The sequence below is a fragment of the Pongo abelii genome, chromosome 2 (assembly GCF_028885655.2).
Source record: "Pongo abelii isolate AG06213 chromosome 2, NHGRI_mPonAbe1-v2.0_pri, whole genome shotgun sequence".
Classification (NCBI taxonomy): Eukaryota; Metazoa; Chordata; class Mammalia; order Primates; family Hominidae; genus Pongo; species Pongo abelii.
In genome coordinates this window covers 195,694,554-195,720,558 of record NC_085928.1, presented here as the reverse complement: position 1 = coordinate 195,720,558, position 26,005 = coordinate 195,694,554, and the positions used below count along the sequence as shown (strand labels likewise).

The 26,005-nt window shown below is 43.0% G+C and overlaps 1 protein-coding gene across 8 annotated transcripts in view; it reads left to right on the top strand.

Annotated features, from left to right (window-relative positions):
- Positions 1-26,005, top strand: part of IGF2BP2 (insulin like growth factor 2 mRNA binding protein 2) — a 177,812-nt gene that overhangs the window by 101,078 nt on the left and 50,729 nt on the right. For all 8 annotated transcript variants that reach the window (XM_024244035.3, XM_063721557.1, XM_063721556.1 and 5 more), the window contains 1 exon segment: positions 25,340-25,388. In XM_024244035.3, coding sequence (XP_024099803.2) covers positions 25,340-25,388 — 49 coding nt within the window.

The window sequence follows — 26,005 nt, the reverse complement described above, 5'->3', positions numbered from 1 at the left end:
GGGCTTGGCCCAGTGCTGGAACACCTGTGCTAGTTCCTGTCTGTTAATGGATTGACTGGGGTGGATGCCACCAACAGAGACACTGGGGTGGGAAGAAGGTTCAGGGATCTGGAGACTCACAAGATGTGGCTTCTCATCCTAAATACTTTTGTTTGCCTTTGAACAAGTCACTTCTCTGGGGTGCAGCATCCTTGTTTATGAAGTGAAGGGATTGGCCTAACCAGCTTCCCAGCCCTAATACCCTGTGAAAATGACTTTATCTGATAAGCTTTTGACTGTAGGCTGCTGTGGACCCAAGCAGTGAGTTCTAAGTATTGGAAATATGACCCAATATCATCATTTCCAAGGGATAGAAACTTAGCTGTTTGCGTAATTTTGATTGTGCCCCTAATGTGGAGCTGTGGCCGACTGGATTTGATGGAATCATAAACATGTTCACAAACCTTTCCCACTTCCCACATAAACCTCAACAGATCTCAGTTCTGAAGACGTAAAAGTCTCTGTTGATTTGTATTGGTTCTCTCCAGCTTAGCCAACGGGAAACGTTTCAACAGTTTTCAACTCTTATTTAGCAAAGGCAGAACAAAATGACATACCCCTTTGGGAACAAAACACAGCATGTTTTTATGGCCAAGAGTTTAAAATGAAGGCTGATTTTGAAAACACTCTATCATAGTGGGTTCTTGTAACTCAATTATAATTACATAATTATGTATCATTTGTACATATATATGTTTATAGCACGTATATATGTGTACTGTGTATATGTATATGTGTTTATATATTTGTTTATATAATTATAAAATTATATAAATTATATAAAAACACAGCATCAGGCCAGAGTTCTCTGCCCACCAGCCCTGATGTAAAAAGGGCTGTTCCTACAGTTTTCCAGTGAGCTGAGAGCAGCTGAGGTATCATTTCCCAGAGTCTCTGTGTAACCTCCACCAGATTGATTTTTCTTAGTTTGATTATCCCAGGTCTGGATCCTACAAGCCTCTCACTTTACCTTCCCTCTTTCCACCTTCCCACCATATCACTTACTTCCAAGCTCACTGTACCGCCTCCAGAAAGCACAAAATGACATAAAATTGAAAACTTAAATCCGTCAATACTGCTCCTCATAAAAGTTCATCTCTCAATTGGCTGGTGGAGGAAGTAGAAGGCAATGCTGTAGTAAAGCGTGATTCAGTTCTTGTTGCAGTTTCTTCCTTACTTTTTGAAAATAACCCATGAAGCTGAATTACTCTCATCTTGTATCTCTCTGCAGTGGCATATCCTGATGGTGATTTCCTCTTTTTGTACCTCAGTTTCACCCCCTATGAAATGGGGATAAACACTTGTAGCTGGGCATGGTGGCTTGTGCCTGTAGTCCCAGCACTTTGGGAGGCTGAAGTGGGGAGGCTTGAGGCCAGGAATTTGAGACCAGCCTGGGCAACATAGTGAGATACTCTCTCTACAAAAAAAAAAAAAAAAAAAAAAAATTAAATTAACCAGATGTGGTGGTGCATGCTACTTAGACGACTAAGGCAGGAAGATCCCTTGATCTTATATTAATAAAATTAAAAAAAAAAACAAAAACAAAAAAAACAAGTACTTGCCACCTGAAAGTTTCTAAGAACTGCCAAGGATGCTGGTTAGTGGTAAGTGAATGGTTGGTACATAGAAGACATATCTGCCACCCAGAAGAAAAGCACCTCACAAACAGAAAACACTGCCCTGACTTGCTAAAAGAGCCTTCTTTTCAAGCAGAAAAAGCCAGGAACAAAGCCAACATTGCTGAAGTTTACCCAGGCCCTGTTAGCCCTGATGTCAAAGGAACTCACTAGGTGGGCTGGTTCATGACTTTTCAGATGAGAATGAGGGAGGTGGTAGACAGAGAAGAGGAAGACAGGTACATGAGAGACCTACTTGAGGCTTAGACTGATAAACAGTGTTTTATTAGTCTGGAGGAAACCAGCATGAAAGTACAGTTTTTAGACAAAGACTTGATTTCCAATTAAATACATAATTCACTTGCTGAGATGAGGAGGTAGCAAAATTAAAAGTTTTAACCACTAAAAAGAGAAAAGAAAAAAAACTACTTGAAAGAAGAGTGGGCCTGGTGCAGTGGCTCATGCCTGTAATCCCAGCACTTTGGGAGGCCGAGGCGGGCGGATCAGTTGAGGTCAGGAGTTCGAGACCAGCCTGGCCAACATGGTAAAACCCTGTCTCTACTAGAAATACAAAAATTAGCCGGGCATTGTGGTGGGTGCCTGTAATCTCAGCTACTCGGGAGGCTGAGGCACGAGAATTGTTTGAGGCAGAGGTTGCAGTGAGCTGAGATTGCACCACTGCACTCCAGCCTGGGTGACAGAGCAAGACACCATCTCACAAAAAACAAATAATAATAATAAAAAATAAATAAATAAAGAAGAAGGGTATGAGCCTCTCCTTCATGTGTGTCATTCATTAATTGGTTAAAATCCACACACTAATTTTTTGTTACTTTAATTAAGATGCCTGGGGCTTCTTACTCTATTGACAGTACACAGGAGGTGGCATTTATGAGTGCTTCCTGACATCTTCCCGCTCACACGTGTGCAAGTGTGTGCACACACAACTTGTAGGCATCCAGATGTCTTTTCTGTCTTTCCTTTGACCACATTACCCTTGAAGGACGTTTCCCTGTGTCTGCTGCACTGCAATGGAGTTTGACTGTTTTCGACTACCTTCTCACACAGCAGTTACTGTCTGGTTTCAGAATTTCTTACTGATTATGTAAAGCATGATGACACCAGCCCTCACATGCAGCTCAAGGAGAACAGCTCTGGACCTCAGTTTCCTAATCCGCAAACTGAGTTTCTTCCAAAGCCTGAAGCTGAGGTTCTTCTTTGAAGAATGTCAGCTGTAAGATCTGCCTCTGAATAACTGGGTGGGTAGAGTGGCTTCAGCAGCATGCCTTCCTAGTGGCCTATCAGTGTCCTTAAATATCACAGCAGACCAACATCCAGTTAAGAGCTGCTATGAGCAACAAGCTTCATTTCCAGTGCTGTGCTAGAGGGCTCCCCTGGCTCACTAGAGCCAATTGTGTGCGTCCTTTCCAATTTCCGTTTTGGTGATATCATGTTAGTAGCTTTAAATAGGCTTTCGGGGCCGGGCGCGGTGGCTCACGCCTGTAATCCCAGCACTTTGGGAGGCCGAGGAGGGCGAATCACCTGAGGTTGGGAGTTCAAGACCAGCCTGACCAACATGGAGAAACCCCATCTCTACTAAAAATACAAAATTAGCCAGTGGTGGTGGTGCATGCCTGTAATCCCAGCTACTCGGGAGGCTGTGGCAGAAGAATTGCTTGAACCCAGGAGGCAGAGGTTGTGGTGAGCCGAGATCGCACCATTACACTCCAGCCTGGGCAGCAAGAGCAACACTCCATCTAAAAAATAAATAATTAATTAAATAAAATAGGCTTTGGTGAGAGTATTCACACCACAGAAATTGGCAAAAACTACAGATTGCTTTACCTCCCCCTGCAAGAGCCATTTTTTAAATATTTACCAGCATAGCACTAGATATATCTGTTATTCTAGTGCTCTCACTTAGCTGGTAGCCCTTTCTTATAGACCGTGGCCAGAGACTGAAGACTCCTTGAAGGTAGGACACAGGTTCAATGCCCTGCTTTACCGTAAAGCTCAGTGCCCACAAGCTCCTTGTTGATGGAAGATTGCCTGGGGGAGAATATTTTCCCACTTCCCATGGGATTTCACTTTAGAAGGGACAGTCACAATTGTACATCTGCAGCTGTTTCCACACCAAAGTTTGAGTTCGTATTTATTCATGGCCCTTGGATTCAGTGTGGCTTGCTTTTCTCATTTGAGTTTGTTTCTATCAAGGCTCACTTCTTTGTACTCCAACTTTTCTTCCTTCCTTCCTTCCTTTCCTTCCTTCCTTTCTTTCTTTTTTGAGACAGAGTCTTGCTCTGTCACCCAGGCTGGAGTGCAGTGGCATGATCTCGGCTCACTGCAACCTCCACCTCCCAGGTTCAAGTGATTCTCTTGCCTCAGCCTTCCAAGAAGCTGAGATTACAGGTGCGCACCACCACTTCCGGCTAATTTTTGTACTTTTAGTAGAGACAGGTTTCGCCACATTGGCCAGGCTGGTCTGGAACTCCTGACCTCAGGTGATCTGCCTGCCTCGGCCTCCCAAAGTGCTGGGATTATGGGTGTGAGCCACCACACCCAGCCTGTACTCCAATATTCGCTCCCCAATCAACACTCCTGGTCATTTTCCAAGCTCATCCCTGCCTTTTTTCTGCTTAACTCCTAGGAATGTTCATGCAAATAAGATGAAGCACATGAAGGAAGAGCTCTGCGTAGGGGTGTTTGAGCCTGTTGCTGCAGCAGATTGCTAGTGACAGCCATCTTGTTAGCACCTTTATTCTAGCAAACCCAATCTGTTTTGTCTTTCATACTACTGTTCATCAAAGATACACAGTATCTTACAGTTTTGTAGAGCTTTGTCATGCCCCACTATCCTTATCTCACAAGTAACTGGAATCACAAATGACTGCCCTATGCAAATCCCTTCAGTGATCTCCCATAGCCTACTGTATCAGTGCAAACTCTTCATCTTATTTAATAAGGCCTCTGCAGTTGTCCCCACTTAGTATTCATCTGTCTCCCCATTAGATGTACCCTATTTTCTCTTGTCCAAACACAGTCTGTTTCTTCCTGTGTCTGCTTCCTCTCCCCACCCAAGGTCATCTCTGACCATCATAGTCCTACTGCGGTCCACACTGAATACCACCTAGCAAGGCATGATTTGGGTCTGTGGCTTCCCAAGAATGTGGTCCTGTAAGCTGTAAGGAGCAGCTTCTTGGGAAGGTCTGGGAAGCCCAGAATAGCCCATCAAAATGGTGGTTCTTGACTCCAAAAGATACAGGATCTTACCTTGGTGTCACTTCTGCGCCGTGTTCATCCTCTCAGTTTCTCAGGTTTTGATCATGGCTTTGCTCTTCCCTGCTTCCTGCTTCCATTTTCCACTCAGATTTAACCCTACCCATCTGCCAGTTCCAGGAGGGAGTTTCTGACTTTCTTTTTTTTTTTTTTGAGACAGAGTCTCGCTCTGTTGTCCAGGCTGGAGTGCGGTGGAATGATCTCAGCTCACCACAACCTCCACCTCCTGGGTTCAAGCGATTCTCCTGCCTCAGCCTCCCGAGTAGCTGAGTAGCTGAGACTACAGGCACCTGCCACCACGCCCGGCTAATTTTTTGTATTTTTAGTAGAGAGGATTTCACCGTGTTAGCCAGGATGGTCTCAATCTCCTGACCTCGTGATCTGCCCACCTCAGCCTCCCAAAGTGCTGGAATTACAGGCGTGAGCCACCGCGCCCGGCCCTGACTTGCTTTCTGATAGAGTTACCGCTTTAGCCCTGGAACCACATCCCACTACTCCGTTGGTCTTAATCTTCTCAGCTTCACTATCTGCCCCACTAGTCCAAGGTTCAGCATATTTTTTTCTGTACAGGGCCAGATTGCAGATACATTAGGCCCTGTGGCCCATATGGTTTGTGTCACAACTACCCAGCGCTGCCAATGCAGCATGAAAAAAGCTGCGTACAATAGGGAAACAAATTGGGTGTTTTGATAAAACTTTATTTACAGAAACAGGCTTTAGGCTGGATGTAGCGCAGGGGCCATAGTTTGCCCAGCCCTGCCCTAGTCAGATGCCTGTTAATGTGCACGCCTGACACTGGTTCATGTAACTGGTTGCCAGCCTGAACATTTGATGTTCGTTAGTACAGCCCATGCAAGAGATCATGTCTGGGACGTGCCCAGCTGGAAATGCACAGTGCAAAGCTGTCAGTGAAGTGAACAGAAAATGCCATTCCTGTTCATTCTCACTTCCTTCCCTCCTCCGCATCCCAAGACTGGGGTTTTTAGCCTTATAAACTCTCAGTGGTCCCTACTTCCCACCTGGTGGGCTTTCCTCATTAGTGCAGCCTGGGACATAGATGTGTCTACTTGTCCTCTGTTGAATCCAGGTGCGTTTGTGTCACCTCCTGCATTTGTGTTCTGCACCATTTATTTGCCCCTTAGACAATTAATTCTGTATCGTTTCAAAGCTCGCTCTCCAGCTCCTGTGGGCCTGCTGATTCACAGTCTTTCTCTTGGAACTCTTGTTTGCTGTAGATGTTTTTGCAAGTTCTTAGCCATGGGCTTCTTTTCTTCTAGCCTTTACAAACCTTTTTTCTTGGCTCACAGATTACAGTCGCTCTATCTCTGACACTGAACAAAGATTTCTAAAACTTGAGTCCTATTCTCAGAGTAAACCACTCACAGCACAGAAATTCTTCCTTCAAAGGTTTTTTTTTTTGCTTGGACAGCTCAGTTCTTGCATCATATCTATGGGAGGAAGAGGCATCTGTTCTGTCCTGGAGGGAAGTCAGCAGGCAGGACTGAAGAACTCTCAGCACTGAGGAGAATCTTAGGAAGAGGCCATCTGGCCCCAGAGAAGTGAAATACATGCCAGAGTCACGTATTTGGGTGGTGGCCATGTGCCCGTTGGTCCTGATGCCCACTCTCTCTGTTTGTGGCCTCCCAATAAATAGACTGGGGTGCCCAGCCCTCAGGAAACCAGTCCCTCTCAGAGCTCCACGGCTGCCAAAGGCCTGCAGGAAGCCTGGTCAGAGACAGAGAGGACCCTTTACATTTAGATGATATGAAATGACCAACATGGGCTGAATTGAGAGGCCCAGTTCCATGGGCATAAGGGCAGCCACTCCTGCTATCTGTTCACTTGTTTATAGTCATCCGTTGAGCATCTACAGTACTGGGTGGTGGGATGAGAAAATCACAGGAGGCGGAGTCTGGCTGGGCAGCAGAGATGTAAACAGTGTTACAACAGGATGTGATAAATTCCACGAACAAGCCACCGGGTGAGGGCTGTCGGAGCTCTGATCCAGGCTGCATAGCCTCTCTTCGGCCCCTCAGTTAAGGTGAAATGTTAACCAGGCATGACCTGGAAATGAAGGATGTCATCCCACTTCCATTCTGATGACCAGCCAGCGCTGACAGGGTTGGCTTCCTCCATGCACCACCATGGCCCTGAGTAAATACACTCTCCTTAACCAGATCAGGGAGCCCAAGACAGCTGAGGGCTGGTGCTGTGCTTCCCTACCTGCCCCCGAAGAAAAGTAGGAGGTAAATTCCTTACTGAGGACATGAGTATGGTGACCAGCCCAGCAGTCTTGGTATCTGAGGAGGGCTGCAGAATAAAGCAGCCCACTTCCCAGAAAGCTGTTCTTTTTTATTGTTAGCAGAGGCATAAGAAGAGACCTCTGAGATTTTCTTTGTTTGTGTTGAATATGGAAAGAGGGAGGGGAAAGAAAAGAGGGATGTTCTGTTTTAACACAGAGCATATTTGTAAGATTGTATTGTAGACCAAAAGGCAAATCAGTTACATCAGTGTTTATTGGATAAATGCTGCAGAAAATATCATTAAAAGAATTCCAAAAATATGCTGGGCAGAGGAATCATTGTCGGAATAAGTAGTTTTCTAAGAGCATTACTTTGATGGAGGCCTTATTCGTGTGTACTAAAAAAATAAAAGTTCTGGTGGTTTTTTTTTTTAATCATTATTCAATCATACCCTCTACTAACCTAAAACACTCCTAATATATTTAATGGATCTATTTGTTATGCTTTCAAGAAGTGTGGTAAATACCTGTTAAAAACAGAAGCGTATTAGAATAGTAGTTGGGGAGATGCTTTTTATTTTAAGATAAAGAAGCATTTAATTTGTTGGTTAAGTGGACCTGGCAGCCACATGTCAAAAAGAAATGAGGAATCAGGCTGGGCATGGTGGCTCACAGCTACAATCCCAGCACTTTGGGAGGCTAAGGCAGGTGGATCACCTGAGGTCAGGAATTCAGGACTAGCCTGGCCAACATGGCAAAACTCCCGTCTCTACTAAAAATACAAAAAAATTAGCTGGGCGTGGTGACGGGTGCCGGTAATCCCAGCTACTTGGGAGGCTGAGGCAGGGGAATCTCTTGAACCTGGAAGGTGGAGGTTGCAGTGAGCCGAGACCATGCCATTGCACTCCAGCCTGGGCAACAAGAATGAAACTCCATCTCAAAAAAAAGAAAGGAAGAAAAAAAAAAAAAGAAACGACGAATCATCAGAAGACTGCGGTGATGATGGTGGGATATACACCGCCACAGAACAGAGTAGAATTACACTTGCACCGCACATTTCAGCGCTGTAGAGTTCTCTTTTCTGAGGATGAAAAGCCAAGAAGAAGAAAATATCTTCTGAGAAGGAAGTTAGTGCTGCTGGCTGTGCTTACCTGTCTCCCAGTGACTACCTGGCGTGTACTGACTCTGTGTGGGGCGTGATGATTCGTGTGTGAGTCTTGGTGAAAGGTTTCTCATCCTCGTGGTTTAACTCAGGAAATAGGAACTCTTTGCCATGGGTTCTTGCCAGCCTGTCCAGCCTGCTCTCTTGCCTTTCCTTGGAAGCATTCTCTGCTCCTCTCAAATCAGAGGACTTGAGATTCCTCAAACTCCTGTTCCTGGCTGCCATGCCTTTGTGCGCCTCATTCCCTTAGAATATGTTTCCTGACCCCTCTATGCTCTCGCTTTTCCCTTTGGCGTATTCTGCCTGCCATTCCTCAGAGCGTTGCTAAGGCGTTGCCTCCCCCTGGTTCCTTGCCAGGTTTCCCCTCCTGTCTGTCTTGCCCCTCAGGCACCCTCCAGCATGGTGCAGGCTTGTCCCTTGGCAGCGCGGCATGTGAGGTGCACTCCCTGCCCACTTGCCTCCTGGTTGGGAGCAGGTGGTTCATGCTGTCTTTCTGGTATCTAACATAGTAAATGCTTGGTAAGGGTCTGTGGAATAAGTGAAATGAAATTAAGAAAGCCAATAGTCACCTGCCTGAATACTGAGAAAAAGCAAGGAAGAATTCTGGGAAGTTTCCCAGAGTGAATGGGATGGGATAGGTTGGTTGCTTTGTTTTTGGTAGGGATGGAGTCTTGCTACGTTGCCTAGGCTGGGCTCAAACTTCTGGGCTCAAGCAATCCTCTCGACTTGGCCTCCCAAAGTGCTGGGATTAGAGGTGTGAGCCACCGCACCTAATCATAGGTTCTTTAATATATGAAAAATGATCACCCTCATTTGTAATTAAAATGCAAACAAGATAGTATTTTTCACCTATGGATGGGCAGAAATCAAAAAGTTTGATAGCTCCATGTTTTCAGCTCCCATGTTTCAGATACATGGGGAAACCAGCATTGCACTGTGTGTTGACATTACAAATGCACAGCCCAATAACTATTCCACTTTTAGGATTTCACTTCTAGGAGTTTATCTTCCAAGATATGCTCACATGTGCAAAGTGAGATGGATGGATGGATGGATGGATGGATGGATGGATGGATGGATGGATGGATGGATGGATGGCTAGCTAGATGATAGATGGATATTCATTGCAGCACTCACTTACTTTTTGGAAACAGCAAAAGATTAGAAACATCTTGTGTCCATCACTAGAAGACCAGTTTAATTATGGTATATTCATAAAACTGAATATTATACAGCTGTCAAAAAGAATAATACTACCCTATACTAAGTGAAAAAATGCATATACAGAGCATTAATGTTTGTGTTTGGGTAAAAAAAGAAAGGAATGTATGCATATATGCTTATGTGTAGACTACTCGGGAAGGATTTTTAAAAAACGGGTAATGGGACCCGGAGGACTGAAGGATAGATGTAGAAGAATTTTTCTACTCTATTCTTTGGTACGTTTTGATTTTTGTGCAAAGAATATATAGTACTTGGGCTGGGCGTGGTGGCTCATGCCTGTAATCCCAGCACTTTGGGAGGCCAAGATGGGTGGATCGCCTGAGGTCAAGAGTTCAAGACCAGCCTGGCCAACATGGTGAAACCCTATCTCTACTACAAACACAAAAATTAGCCAGATGTGGTGGTGGGTGTCTGTAATCTCAGCTACTCAGGAGGCTGAGGCAGGAGAATCACTTGAACCCAGAAGGTGGAGGTTTCAGTGAGCTGAGATTGCGCCACTGCACGCCAGCCTGGGCAACAGAGCAAGACTCCGTCTCAAAAGAAAATGAAAAAGAATATGTAGTACTTACTTCTAAAATATAAATTTATTTCAAATATACCAGTTGAGTGGTAGACATAGCTGTTCAGATTTGCTGAGATCCACAGAATCGCAGTGTTAAAAATAACGAGAAAGAGCTCCATGTGAAATAAACACTTTTCATTCTGATGTCTCACCAGCACTCCCTACTCCCCTCAAACCCCTGCCTTTGGAGTCTGTCTTACTTACCTGTTACCTTGACCATTGGATCTGGAAAGGGCCTTAGACAGTTATCTAGTGGTGTTGCCATTAAACCAAGCCGCCCACTGCCACTTTTCCAATAAATGTGCCATGCCTTAAGTTTTCCTCACCTGCTGCTAAAGCATATTATTTTAAAAATGTGATAATGGGCTTTACAGAGCTATTTAGATCAAAGTCGCAGTAACAAGTGGAGTATCACTATATTACTAATTAACCAACATCTGAATTATGGGCCAGAGTTCTGTTTCTATGCAGTGGAAATGTGAACTTTGACCTGGTGGTTTATGACAGTGGTACAGTTCCTTGGGTGCAGTTCTGGTCTTCTCATTCACAGTATTACACCAAGACACACACACACACACACACACACGTATATGTCTCTTACACACACACACACACACACATATATAGATATATATATCTATATATCTATATATATATCTGTAGGGCAGGCTATGCAACACCCTCTATTCTGTTCACAGTAAATTTCATGAAATAACCCTATACTTTCAAAATCTGGACACCAGATGTTGTACAGGAGTATCCTGGCAGTAATGAAAGTGTAGGCGTAAAGCTTCCTGTTTTAGGAGAGGGAAGAAATGGGTAAATGGAGGCTGTAGGGTCATGACACAAGTAGAGTCACAAACCCATTGTTTTTTATTTGTAAGCCATCCAATTATAAAATACAGTGGAGTTTGTCACCTAACTTATTTATTGGGATGTTAAAAATTGTGACCCAAACAAAATTCAAGATTTGTTGAGATTATTTTTTTTTTTTCCAAAATTCAGCATCTATTTGTAGCCTAAGGTCCATGTGGGATACCTCTTCTTTCTGCTCCTTACCTTCTCCTTGCAACAGTTCTGTTTTGCTGTCAAAATGAGGTAAATCATAGATTTAGAAAGAATCTTCTCTGTCTCATGGCTGAGGCATTAGAGAGGTTGAATGACTAACTCAGCATCTGTCTGACAACTTGTCTGTGGTAGAGCTGGGATTCAAATTCTTATCTCCAGTTTCCACTTGGCATATCTCTCACTCTGCTTCTCTGTTGTGTTGGAATAATGGCAGCCTTTGGTAACAATAAAATGTTTTGTTAGGAGTAGGGAGAATTATGGAGTTAGAAAATCTAGGGAATATATTTAAAATTTGTATTTTTTCTTACGTCATTGTTCCCTAGGAAATCAAGGCTTTTTCTTTGCTTATAGATACTAGTAAATAAAAATGTTTGTATTTTCATAAGTATTTATGATTGATTATTGCAAATTTTACATTTCACACCAAGGAAAAAAGGTATTCTTAGTAAATATGGTAATCAGGGTGCTATTAAATAAAAAAGAAGCATAATCTGTTGGTTTGACAGTTGCACTTCTCAGCTTCTGAAACCACCCTGGACTAGGTCTTTAGCTGAATCTACAGGTGACTCTGTATAACTTTAGTAGTTTCTCTCCTGATTCAATGCTGGCTCCAGGTCATGCCTTCTAATTAGTTGCCAGATTCATTCACATTTCATAGGAAACCCAGGCACCAACTCTCCTGAGCACATCAGGACCAAAGCTGGGAAAGGGGAGTTTGGTGTTTGTAGAGTTTGCAGTTTGTGGAGTCCTTTCTCATAATCCTGGGGCTTGATGAAAGGCAAGTGAGAAGAGAGGGTAGGAGCTTATCTACCATGGTGACTGGGACCCTGTGAACACCAAAGGAGAGAGCACCTACTCAACCCTCTTCTTTCTCTCCATCATGCTGCTAAGGACAAGGCTCTAAGCAAGGAAAGGTCCTGAAAGTAGGAGGCACTCCTGGGCTGCGTCCAGGGAAGGAAAAAGAGGTAGGAAAAGGAATTTGAAGCTGTGGTAGCGGAACTGCCTGTGGCCACCTGCTGAGCCAGGTAGGTCATTCACCGTTATTCACGTCAGGTATTGACTCCCATGTGCACCTCTCTGCTGGCGGGTCCTGCTGGAGCCTGCTCAGCTAATGGTGCTGTCTTGAGAGGAAGCGATGAAAACTCAAGAACCAACTGAGACAGATGCTGTTCATTGTCTTTGTAGGACAGAGAACTCGGAAGATAGTGTAAATCAGCCACTGGAAGGAATTCTGTGTTTAAGCACCAGAGATGTTAACCCTGTCATGTTCATTCATTCATCAGGTTTACTGAGAGACTGCTGTGCCCATGTCATTAGCCTAGAAGCTGTGGATGTGCAGGGATAGGAATAGGATTTGCATAGTTCAGGAAAGATACAGGTCAGAAATCTTGGATTTCTATCAGCACCACTGGAAAAATTATTTGTGCAAAAGTCTAGTCTCCCAAAATTGGTTATAAATCAAATTTGCATATTTAAAGTTATCTCTGCCCTAATTTTCCCCCTTTACGGAACTGATTTAAAGGGATCTTCAGATGAATCCTTGATAAGATGTTAAGTTCTTTTAATAATAAGAACAGTTTATATGCTCTCTTTCCCTAGTTTGTTCGTCTGTTTTTAAAGTTGGCTATTCAAGGTTTTAAAAAGTAGTTTTTATTGTATTCAAATCATGTGACATTAGGTTTGAGAGCTAATGATATTCTTCAGCATTTTATGATGATGTTCACTGATTTGTTTTTCATTGTATCCTATGAAATGGTTTTATTTTTTTTCTTGGTATTATGTAAGAAGCTATTTTTCTGGCTACCCTCACCTTGTTGATAAAAAATTTCCTTTTCCTCCTCCCCTCTGGAGGAAGTACCCAGAATCACTCGAAGTTTTTTGTTTTGTTTTGTTCTTTTTTTTTTTTTTTTTTTTTTTGAGACTGAGTCTGGCTCTATTGCCCAGGCTAGAGTAGAGTGGCGCGATCTTGGCTCACTGCAACCTCCGCCTCCTGGGTTCAAAGGATTCTTGTGCCTCAGCCTCCCAAGTAGCTGGGACTACAGGCGCCCCCCACCATGCCCAGCTAATTTTTGTATTTTTAGTAGAGACGGGGTTTCACCATATTGGTCAGGCTGGTCTCGAACTCCTGATCTCAAGTGATCCGCCCACCTTGGCCTCCCGAAGTGCTGGGAATACAGGCGTGAGCCGTTGCTCCCAGCCGGTCTTTTTTTTACTTTCTCCAGCGTATCCCTTCCTGTAACAGAGGAAACTTCAGGGGCCAAGGGGCAGACTCTGGGTGTTGGGAAAAACTGTTCTGACACCCTTCTGGGGCAATGGAGGTGTCCCATGCTGTTATGCACACAATACCTACCCCATCTTTAACTTTCCCACAGTCTGTGGAAACAGTGACTCTATGATACCATTTCCTAGCTGCTATTACATTATAAAGGTACTGTGCAGAAATAGGCATTTAGAGATATTAGGTTCACTTTCAGCAAAAAAAAAAAAAAAAAAAATCTAAAAATATGAGCTTAGGAAAAGGCAAGGAGTTGGATTGAGTAACCAACTCTAATTTTATTGCTTTATTGAAATTAGGTTCTCAGAATTGCTGAGATCGATATTGTCCTATTTTTGTTCTGTTCACTACTGTACCCCAACACGTAACATAAGTGCTCAGCCTATAATGGGTCCTCAGTAAACATTTATTGAATGAATTTGGAAAAGCTTTTAGTTTAATCTTAGAGATCATCCCATTCTCCAGAATCTAGGTGAAATATCTATTAACCTCCAGTCGAAACATTTGGGTAGAGGGGGTTTGGATTGTTCATTCCACCTGACCCTCAGCTAGGTGAGATGGTGCTCTCTTGTGTGAAATGGGAGATACGTTTGATTTACATGGCAAGAGGAAGGAGTTCCTCTTTGAGGGAGGAGCACGTGATTTGGCCAGCCCTCTCCTGTCTTTCCTGCTCTGTTGGTAGATTTAGGGCTATATTACAGATGAATTTAATTTTCCTTCATCACCATAACGATAATGAATAAGATCAACATCTATTATAACTGGTGGGAATAGTTTCTTCTTTTCAGAAGTCAACTGCTGTCACTTTAACACTCATAAACTGGAAATGAAAGAATTTGGCTTGTTTGAAGACCAGTGTCTTTAGTAAGCATGTGTTCCTCTTACAGTCGAAAGACAGAATGTGGGATGGAGTGGGCCAGGAAAAAGAAGCCAGCGCCCAGCAGCAAATGCCCCTGGGGAGCTTGCTGATTGCTGCGCGCATGCTGTGCTCCAGACACTGCTTGGGCTGAAGAGGAAGGAAAAAAAAGACACAGGTAGTAGGGGAGGAAGGAAAGGGACAGATTCAAGTGCTGTTTGGAGAACTAAAGAGAACAATTTTTTGGAAACTAATTGACAAGATGCTGAAAGGATGGCACAGTTGGTGATTGGGCATGTGACCCTCTTGGCCTTTACAAAGATGGTTTTGTATTTACCATGTGCCACACAAAGCAAACATTTATAGACTTAGATTATAACTTGTGTTGTATCATGTTTGTACATGTTATTTATCTGAGCTCAAATGATTGTGTAAATATTTGTTTTTACCCTAGTTAGTCTTAATTACAGATAATGAGTTGAGGACCATGTAAGGGTGACTAATCACTTCTCTAGAAACACAATTTGGTTTCGTTAACTGGAATCTTCATCACAGCAGAATTAAAACATTAAAGAAAACGCTTTTGGTTTTTACTCTGTTTAGACCTTGAAAAACTGAAAGCAGGCATGCAGATGTTTGGCTCATAAAAACTCAGCCTTACGTCTCAAAGTCTCACCTTCCTGAATCCAAATGCATGTTTGTGCTCAAGCACACATGAATGTTATTGCTCTTCTGAGGACTTTGTCTAGCCATCTGGGATTTATTCCGCCCTTCCCTGTAGAGCAATCCATGCTTTGAGGAAGGTTCTCAAACTTGATCTGGCCCCATGAGGCTGGGCACCGCCCTGGTTGGGGCCAGGGATAAGCAGGTATTTCTTGCGTCACCATTCCACCCTCAGGCCTTTCCATGTATGTGCTGCACCCCGCCGTGTGCCAGGGGAGCCTGACCATTAACCAGAAGTCGGCTAATCCGTGAAGGAGTTTACAGTTAATACCTTTATCACCCTCTCTAAAGGGCATTTATATTTAAGTAAATCCTTTTGAGGAGCAAAGAGTGAGCTACCACAGTGAAGTTTCCAAAATAACCCTTCCTGGAGATGTTTTTGGTCAGTGACTCTACGGTGCGGTTGATGCTGAGAAGGAAAAGCTGGACATCCTTCCGAAGGCACGTTTTCTTAACATTTGCTGGTGGAGGGGGACATCTTGACCAAAATTCATTGAACTAAAATACATGCCTGAAATGTAAATTTTATTTTTGGTGAATTAATAATCCAGTGACATTTGAAGAGCAAAACTTCAAATGTATAGAGACCACAAGTCAAAAATATCACTCCCTAACCGTGATCCCTAACTGTGAGACTCAGACAAGGAACTCATCAGCTCCTCAGTGTATTTCTCTGAAAAATGGGAATAACAACACCTAGTTCAAAAGGGTAAGGCTTAAATGAGATACTTAGCATCCATGAATGTCAGTAGTAATGGTGATTTTGGAAAACCTTCATGCTAAACATGCCGTGAAGAATGTTTTGGGTTTACCTCAGAAACATTAGACTTCATCAAATAAAATAAATTCAGAAACAGAGAAAAGATAGTGTTCAGCGAAGCCCATGGAGAAGTTCTAGTAAAACTTGAGCTAAAACTGTGTTTCTTTCTCTACATTGCACAGAATGAGTTGAGGAGAGGGATGGTGGGAGGGAGAGATGGTATTATCGTAGGGAATTGTACACAAACCTCGATAAGGATAATCACAATTTTTTTGTGTTAGGGTTTTTGTTTTTGTTTGATTTCCGAATAAGGTCCTTGACCCCCTCCTCCCAAAAAACTATCATGTTTCTTGGAATAATTATATAGATTTTTAGTCTTCCTTCAGTTCACATAGTTGAGCTATTCACCACTGTTCCAGTAAAAGTAGGCTCTTTGGTGGCTCATGCCTGTAATCCCAGCACTTTGGGAGGCCAAGGAGGGTGGATCACAAAGTCAGGAGTTCGAGAACATCCTGGCCAACATGGTGAAACCCCGTCTCTACTAAATATACAAAAATTAGCCGGGCATGGAAGTGGGCGCCCTGTAGTCCCAGCTACTCAGGAGGCTGAGGCAGGAAAATAGCTTGAACCTGGGAGGCAGGAAGTTGTGATTAGCCAAGATCGTGCCACTGCACTCTAGCCTGGGTGACAGTGAGACTCCGTCTCAAAAAAAAAAAAAAAAAAAAAAAAAAAAAGCCGCTTCGTTAAACACTGAATATAAATTTAAAAAAGCAGAATTTTAGATAGTGATGTCTTTTTTTTTTTTTTTTTTTTTGAGACGGAGTTTCGCTCTTGTTGCCCAGGCTGGAGTGCAGTGACGCGATCTTGGCTCACCGCAGCCTCCACCTCCTGGGTTCAAGCAATTCTTCTGCCTCAGCCTCTCGAGTAACTGGGATTACAGGCGCGTGCCACCACATCTGACTAAGTGATGTCCTTTTTAAAGAACTAAAATATTGAATCTCTGGGCACAGTGGCTTATGCCTGTAATCTCAGCATTTTGGGAGACTGAGGCAGGTGGCTCTCATGAGCCCAAGAGTTTGAGACCAGCCTAGGCAACATGGAGAAACCCTGTCTCTAATAAAAATATAAAAATTTAGCCAGGCGTGGTGGTGCTCTCCTGTCATCCCAGCTACTCGGGAGGCTGAGGTGGAAGAATCACCAGAGCCCAGGACACTGAGGCTGCAGTAAGCCAAGATCATGCCATTGCGCTCCAGCCTGGGTGACTGGAGTGAGACCTTGTCTCAAAAAAAAAAAGAAATCTCTGAGAAATCTGATAATCTATTTCACTAGAACAGTGGGTGATGGTTTCAATTTATAAACAAGCATGCTAATTTCTTTTTAATGGGAAATGGTTTTAACCTTCCTGTTACAATTCTGTTCAAAAGATTTATAGAATCCTGAAGGTGGAATGAAACATAATGGTCATTTCAAGCAAGTTCTACTCTAACCCAATAGAGGAATTCCTTCACCATCTTGTCCAAGAGTAACCATCCAACCAGTCTTCTCACAGACATCTAAACATCATCTAATGATCCATTGACTCACTGACTTTTCTCCTTCCACTTCTTTATTTTTGCTAGAGAGAGAGGGTCTCACTCGGTACTCGGTTGCCCAGGCTTGAGTGCAGTGGCACAGTCACAGCTTTCAGCAGCCTTGACCTCCCAGGCTCAAGTAGCTAGGACTACAGGCATGTGCCACCACGCCTGGCGAATAATTAAAAAATGAATAGTATTATGGAATTATCCACCATCTCTTTTTGTAGAGATGAGGTCTTGCCATGTTGCCCAGGATGGTGCCAAACTCCTGGACTCAAGCCATCCACCCACCTTGGCCTCCCAAAATGCTGGGATTACAAGTGTGAGCCACGACGTCCGGCTCCACTCCTTTCAACAGGAAACAACTAAGAATCTTTGATGGCTTCCTCAAAAGAGAAATCTAGAATTGTGTTAGTCATGTCTTTTTGTGAGCTAGTAGGCTCTGAGAGGGCTGTGGGGAGATAAATGAATTAGTCTCAGACTGTTGCTTCTTGCTGTGGTCTAAAAGTTTGTGTCTCCCCCAAATTCTTACGTTGAAATCCTTACCCCCAAGGTGGTGGTATTTAAGGGCCTTGGAGAGTTGATTAGATCATAAGGTGGAACCCTCATGAAGGGGATTAGTACCTCTATAAAATAGACCCCAGAGAGATATCCAGTCCTTCCTCCATCCAGAGACACAGCTAGACAGTGCCTTCTATGAGGAACAGACCCTCAGCAGACAGCAAATCTGCTGGTGCCTTGATCTTGGACTTCCCAGCTTCCAGAACTGTGAGAAATAAATTTCTGTTTATAACCTCAGTCTATGGAGTTTTGTTATAGTAGTCCAAATGGACCAAGACACATCATATTAAGTGATTTTTTTTTTTTTTTTTTCCTGTTTCATTCAAGCAGTGAACTTCCATGAGTTTCTGTCTCTGAATTGCCCAGGAAGCATGAGTTATGAGGGCTGTTCTGGGGCTTATGGTTTTGTGAACATGAGTTTATAGAGCCAGGAAGTTACTGGGTTCATAACTGCAGTTCTCCTGGTTCAAAACCCTTTGCAGGGCTGGGCACAGTGGCTCATGCCTGTAATCCCAGCACTTTGGGAGGCTGAGGCAGGCAGATCATGAGGTCAGGAGATCGAGACCATTCTGGTCAACATGGTGAAACCCCGTCTCTACTAAAAATACAAAAATTAGCCAGGTGTGGTGGTGTGCACCTGTAGTCCCAGCTACTCAGGAGGCTGAGGCAGGAAAATCGCTTGAACCTGGGAAGCGGAGGTTGAAGTGAGCCAAGATCGCACCACTGCACTCTAGCCTGGGCAACAGAGCAAGACTGCGTCTTGCGGGGGAGCCCTTTGCAGCAGGTCACCACAGTATTTAATTTAATCCTCTTATGATTTGGCTCATAACACTACTAATATTCATAGGGATTTGTGCTTATCATTTGTTTTTTCTCTTAAAAAATACCCCAAACTGCTTTTTGTTCATTTTGTTCATTTTCAACAGTTTATTTATGTTGAACACATTTCGTTTCCTAATGCATTTATTTTATTTTGGATTCCATAGAGGCAGAGGCAATTGTTCTTAGTCATTTTGCAACAAAGAAAGTGACTAAACAATTTTTTTCATTGACTCTTGATCAGTCTCTGTGATCCTCCCGTGTGGTGTCTGGGTTTGAGAGAAAGAGAGAACTTTAAGAGACAGTTGGGCTGGGCGTGGTGGCTCATGCCTATAATCCCAGCACTTTGGGAGGACAGGGTGGGCTGATTGCTTGAGCCCAGGAATTCAAAACCAGCCTGGGCAATATGGCGAAACCCCATCTATACAAAAACTACAAAAAACAGCTGGGCATGGTGGCTTGGGCCTGTAGCCCCAGCTGCTCAGGAAGCTGAGGTGGGAGGGTCACTTGGGCCGGGGAGGTCAAGGCTGCAGTGAGCTGAGATCATGCCACTGCACTGCAGCATGGGTGACAGAGCAAGACTGTGTCTCAAAAAAAAGAAAGACAGTTGGGTAGAGGATTGGACTTGGCTATCACTGGTGATTTATTTGCTTCCTTGAGCAGCCCTAGGTCCTAGTTCAGTTTAGCACAGGATGTCCCTTGCACAGAATGACCAGAAGTGTTTAGGGGAACTTTCAAACTAATGAGGAATAGGAAACACACACTAATGAGCGCGTGCAATAGACTGGAATCTGACTGCAGCGCTAAAGGGGAGGAGGGCTGGGAGCGCTGGTGGTTTCTGTCCCGGCTCGGGTTTGGTTAGCATACCTGCCTCTCTTTACAGCTAATGCACATAAGGAAATCCCTTTTATCATCTGATGGAGCTCAGAAATGCTGTGGAAACAGATGGGACCTATTTGGGTAGAATCCTGCATGGAGCCCCAAAGGACACTCTCACCAGGCCATCTATGTTGCCTCTCTTGCCCAAAAGTTACCTGGGAATCCTCCAGTTCCTAGTTGGCCTAATTCTCCAATGGAAGCTGGAATCCTGCAAGCTGGGTTCTCACAATTCATGTTAATTTGTTCTCTAGTCAGACCCACAGCATAGCCAAGGCTTGGGTTAGAGTTCTCAAGGTAGCTGATAGACTTGTGGCTAATTGACCATATGCCTGAAAACTGTGGCATTATCCTCCTCACACCAAAGCAGGTGTTTTACTTTTTTTCTTTCTTTCTTTTTTTTTTTTTTTTTTTTGAGACAGTTTCTCTCTTGTCCCCCAGGCTGGAGTGCAGTGGCTCAGTCTCGGCTCACTGCAGCTTCTGCCTCCCAGGTTCAAGTGATTCTCCTGCTTCAGCCTCCTGAGTAACTGGGATAATAGGTGCACACCATCCACCATGCCCGGCTAATTTTTATGTTTTTGATAGAGATAGGGTTTCACCATGTTGGCCAGGCTGGTCTCGAACTCCTGACCTCAAGTGATCCATCTGCCTCAGCCTCCCAACTTTTTTTTTTAATAATACAGATGAAATGGTTCTTCAGTTTCACGAGGTTCCTCAACAGTTAAATATGATTTTATTTCCCCAGCTGATTGCCTGCTTACTTTAAGCAACAAATTCTACCGTAACTAAATAATTTCTGCCAGGCCCTTGAAATTCATAACAATGGACATCTAGCTTATCTGAAATTCACTCAGTTGGAACCTTCTGTTACCTCTGGGTATCTACAGCCAAAGATAATGTATTATAAATATATTATAACATGTATGCTGAGGCATTTATATGTTGAAAGTCCTTGGAACCCGTCAACTATAAATTAGTTAGATGAGCTGGGATTACATATATTTTATTCTGTAGTTCTTTACAGTTTGATAGTCCACACATGTGTGCTATAATCAATTGACCAGAGTCCAGAATCTGTGAAGGTAGCCAGTTCCCCAGCAAAGCAGGATGGCTCCAGGGCTGCATTACTCGTTTCCTGGTAGGTGGCCCTTTCCCACACACTTAGTTTACTTGAATTTCAGAGTGGGAAGTTCTAAGTTCCTGAATCTGAAAGCCACAAGGAAAGAGCCTATATATTTGTATTAAAGAGCACCCTTTGCTTGACTTCGGGTCTTATTCTGCTTCCAGTTAAAATGAAGGTGAAATAAAGACATGTTCCTGCTGCTCTTTTTACTTCTGTTTGAAGGTGAGCTGAGGGAGTTGAAGGCTCATTCTGGCACACCTGTGAACTGCAGGTGGAAGGGCTTGGTGTGGCAGGAGTGTTTAAAGATAGAGATGGGGAGGAGGCAGCAGCAGGGAGTCAAGGAAGGCAGGAGTAGCCCTCTCCGTGTGTGGAAAAAGTGACTGGCAGCCAGGTGAGGAGTGGATGGGAGAGGGGGAGGTGCAGGCCAAAGATGGAGGGACCAGCTGGGAGACGGCTGTAATAGTTCTGTGGCTCTGTGAGTGAGGATGAAAAATGCCTTTTACCTGTAATTAGAGAAGCTTGGTTTCATATTTAACATATTGGAACTGTGAAATTATTATTTTAAGGGACAAAGAATTATTTTCCTATTACCAATCCCTTTACTAAGTTACTGTGTGTTTGGTTTTTTTAAAGCAGGGCACAGTTTCAGGGAGAAAGATCCATATTCTAATTTGAGACTGAGCCAAATACTTTCCTTTCTTGTCTAAAGGAAGGAGAGAAACGAACACCTCCTTCCCTCTCCTGTTGACTACGTGGCAAAGAAAAAATAGACAATTTGTTTTCCTGGGTGGGGTCAGGAGGGTCTTCATCATGAACAGACTGCAGCCAGCAGCAGAAGTGCCCTTCTCAGCCCCTGTGTATGAGACCCCGTGCTAGACAGTGGAATAGTAAACAAGGAACCTGTCCTTGACGAAATCACCGCGGGGGTTGAGGGGACACAGCACTAGCAGATAAGTAATTATGGCAAAGAGTGAGCTACCAGAAAAGCTGACAAGTGCAGAGGAAACGGTTCTTTCTGGAGACATTCTGGAAAGCTCAGCAGGGATTATGTATGAGCTGCGTTCTGAAGGACATGCCAAAGTCCCTCCCGGGGAAGGAGGGGACAGGCCTCCTGGGTACCCTGATGAGAAGGCATGCCATCCAGATGATGCCACGGGAGTCAGCAGATCTCAGAGATCCTAATTGCTCATGAGCCCAAAAGATAATCCCTCAGGATAGTCTCCCAAATGACAGGCTGAACTCCAGGTTAGTTGGTTCTACCGTAGTGATCTCCATTTCTCTTTGTAGCTCTCAGTTCCTTTTCTTCCTTTCCATCCTGATCTGAGATCAGAGGTGCGACAGTCTAGCTTTTAAGAGATTATTCCTCCAAGTGTCTGGCTTAACAAAGCAGGACATTCCCAGTTACTGAACTTACGTGTAGTCTTGACTTGAACTATTACAGGGAAATGCCATTGTTTTAGATGCATTCGGTTAGCATTGGGCAGAGTTTTCCTACTTTTGCACTATGAAGTGTTTGCCACATACATTAATAGTTCTATGGCAGTGAGGATGAGAAACGACTTTTACTTGTATTAGATTTCAAGAATAAGAAAGAAGATTTCAAGAATACCTAGTGTAATTATGGAGAAAATGAGGCTTGGTTTTTTCTTTTTTCTTTTTTTTTTTTTTTATTTAGCAGGTTCCAGTATACTTTAAAAAAAATAAGTCTTGTATATTAAGGCAACCCTAATAGAAGTTTTCATTGTTCGTTTTTTAAAGCTTGTAGGATAAGATGTGAATATATTCTCAATTAAAAAAAATAAACAAGGAGTAGGCATGGTGGCTCATGCCTTTAATCTTAGCACTTTGGGAGGCCAAAGTGGGAGGATCACCAGAGCCCAGGAGTTCAAGACCAGCAGACAACATATCAAGACCCCATCTCTATTACAAATTTAATAATTAAAAATAAATAAATAAATAAATTAGTAGCTAAAATAAAAGTATCCTTTTACTAACTAAATCTGCTTGGTGCAACCTTTTTCTGTGCATTTACACACATACACCTTGAATAACAGGTAGTTTGGTTTTGTGCTTTTTAAAAGCAGGATCAACTTAATCTGTAATTACCTCCTTTCTTGTAACAGCATACCTTGGAGAGTTTTCTATGACAGTGCATGCTTGTCAACTTCATTTTTTAGAGCTGTATAATATTCTATATTCGGCTGTATTATTATATATGTATTCATCTCTTGTTGGTAAATATTTAGATTGTATGTAATCTTTGTTACAAATAATGTTACAGTAGCTGTCTTTGTTCACATCTCTTTGTGCTCATTCGTGAGTTTCTTCCAATAGAATATCTACCAGTAAATTGATGGTTAGCGGTTGAAGTCAATGTTTATATTTGGAAATAACAAAAATATTTTTCTTTAGAAATATTTTATTTTCTTGAAAATTCTGATGCCTTTTCTACAAACTGTTAGGCTTGGTGACATCTTCCAGAGAGAATTTCCATGTAGCCACTGTATGGGATGGTGCTGGCAGTTTTATTCTGAGCTATTGCCAAAGGCCATGTCGGGAATTAGTCTTCACAGCATAGAGGTAGAAATTAGTTCTTGATGCTTTTTCCATCCTGATAGACAATTAGTGATTCTGTATAGTCATTAAAGCAGCCCTAGTAAAGCATGAATATATTAATATTTTTTAAAAATAGACAAGACTGAAGGTAGTATATGGGAGCTAGAACAGAGGGGTTGCCTCCATGACATTTCATAAAAAGGAGCTGAGAAAACTAGAGCCCCTCATTTAATTCATTATTTCCCCATTTATTTCTTCCATCTCTGTGCCTGTACCTCTGTGTGTGTGTCTCTCCTTTTCTCTTTCTGCTTGAATTGTAACATTTCTCTCTGGGGCTGTTGCCCAGATTAAAGCCCTGGAGAAACGTGTGACTGTGTATAGCCACTGTTCAGTACCTCTGACCCCACAAGGTGGTACACCACATCTCTTTTCTGGCAACCCCCCAAAATGAGTGTTTATAGGATTTCAGTGTCAAGTTCTTCTATTAAAACAACCTCTCTTACATTTAAATGCTTTATTTCGTGGATCCAGCATGTTCTCAAAGATAAAAAAAAAAATTACATAACTTATACTGTTCTTTTTTCTGTCTAATTTTAATGCTTAAGTGAAAACAAGAAACTAAGTCATTCAAACCTTTCAGAACAGCAGGATGTCTTGGGGAAAGCCTCTGAATGAAAAGGCCCAAATGTTCATTAGTAGGGGATGGATTAAATATACTTCAGGATACCTATGTAGTTATGAAATAGAGTGAGGAAGCTCTCTAACTCTACCTTGAGAAAGATCTCAAGAATAGGACTGTTAGGAGAAAAAAGCAAGATGCAGAGAATGTGTAGAATATGCAGATATTTCTATAAGAAAAGGGTGAAAATTTGAATATATATTCACATTTGCTATTATTTGCATAAAGAATCTGAAGGATACGCAGATAACATGTAGAAAGTATTTCTGGTGAAAGAAGGGGGTGGTGAGACTTTTCACAGTATAACTTTTTATAGTGTTTTAACTTTTGAATTAGGACTGTAGTACCTATTCAGAAATAAAAATATTTTTAAATGGCATTTTGCATTGTTAGGTAAGGGGGCAACTAAATCTGATCTTGTTGAAGCCCCACTATATGACCTCACCTGTGCTGTTTGAGCCTAGGTACACTTTGGGGTCGGGTCAGTTGCAGGCCAATATATTTTGAGGAAGAAGGGGATAATTCTATAAATAGAATCTGTATGATGACTTAAATTCTAACTACTTTGGTAGGAAATTGAAAAGATGAGTCTGTATTTAAATTATTATTATTATTTTTTTTAGCTTGTTGGGATTTCTTGGGTTTTTCATTTGTTTTTTGTTTTTTTTCCAAAGTAATCGAAAACCTTAAAACATGCTCATGAGGCCGGTGTGGTGGCTCACGCCTGTAATCCCAAAACTTTGGGAGGCCGAGGCAGGCGGATCACTTGAGGTCAGCAGTTCGAGACCAGCCTGGCCAACATGTTGAAATCCCATCTCTACTAAAAATGCAAAAATTAGCCAAGTGTGGTGGCACATGCCTGTAATCCCAGCTACTTGGGAGGCTGAGGCAGGAGAATCACTTGAGCCTGGGAGGCAGAGGTTGCAGTGTGCCGAGGTCACACCACTGCACTCCAGCCTGGATGACAGAGTGAGACCCCTTCTTAAAAAACAAACAAACAAACAACAACAAAAAACCCACAAAAATTGGGTGTGGTGGTGGGCACCTGTAATCCCAGCTATTCGGGAGGCTGAAGCAGGAGAATCGCTTGAACCCGGGAGGCAGAGGTTGCCGTGAGCCGAGACCGCACCACCTATACTCCAGCCTTGGCGACAGAGCGAGACTCTGTCTCGAAAAAAAACAACAACAAAAAAACTATGCTCATGATTCACAGTAGGAATTTTTTGTTGATGCCATGGTGAACACAGTGAGAAAACAAATTCAAATGATGGGTTTAAGCCGGCTTTTATTATTTGCTGTAGTTTGTGTCCTGGAGAAAGTGTTATAGTCTGTGGTTTTATCTTTACAGGAGCAGGAAAATCCAGATTCGAAACATCCCTCCTCACCTGCAGTGGGAGGTAAGCCAGTGTCAATTTTTAATGGGTTGATGAGACTTTTCTCCCTTCTTTAGTTCCATTTTACATTTAGGAATTAGAGGGACTCAGTGTTTCCCACAAAGCTTCTGGGTCCTGCCTCTTTCTTTTCAGTACCCTAATGTATGTGATCTGTAATGAGTTTGGGGTCGTATTTGTTTCTTTCATAGAATGTGTACTTTGATCCCTCATGTTCTGTCTTTTCAAGTACCATGCTACGAAGCACCAGCAAATAAGCCGAGAAACAAAATATATACCTGGTTGTGATTTGTATCTCATGGTTTGTTGGTTTGTTTGTTTGAGACAGTGTCTCACTTTGTCACCCAGGCTGGAGTGCAGTGGCCCAATCATAGCTCACTGCAGCCGGGTCCAGGGATCTTCCTACCCCATCTTCCCACCCCAGCCTCCTGAGTAGCTGGGACTCTTGGATGCATGCCGCCACGCCCGGCTAATTTTTGTATTTTTTGTAGAGATGAGGTCTTGCTATGTTGTCCAGGCTGGCCTCGAACTCTTAGGCTCAAGCAGTCCACATGCCTTGTATCTCATGATTTTTAAAAAGATTTTTATCTTTCCAGATTATAATTTGAAAAAAAAAGTGAATG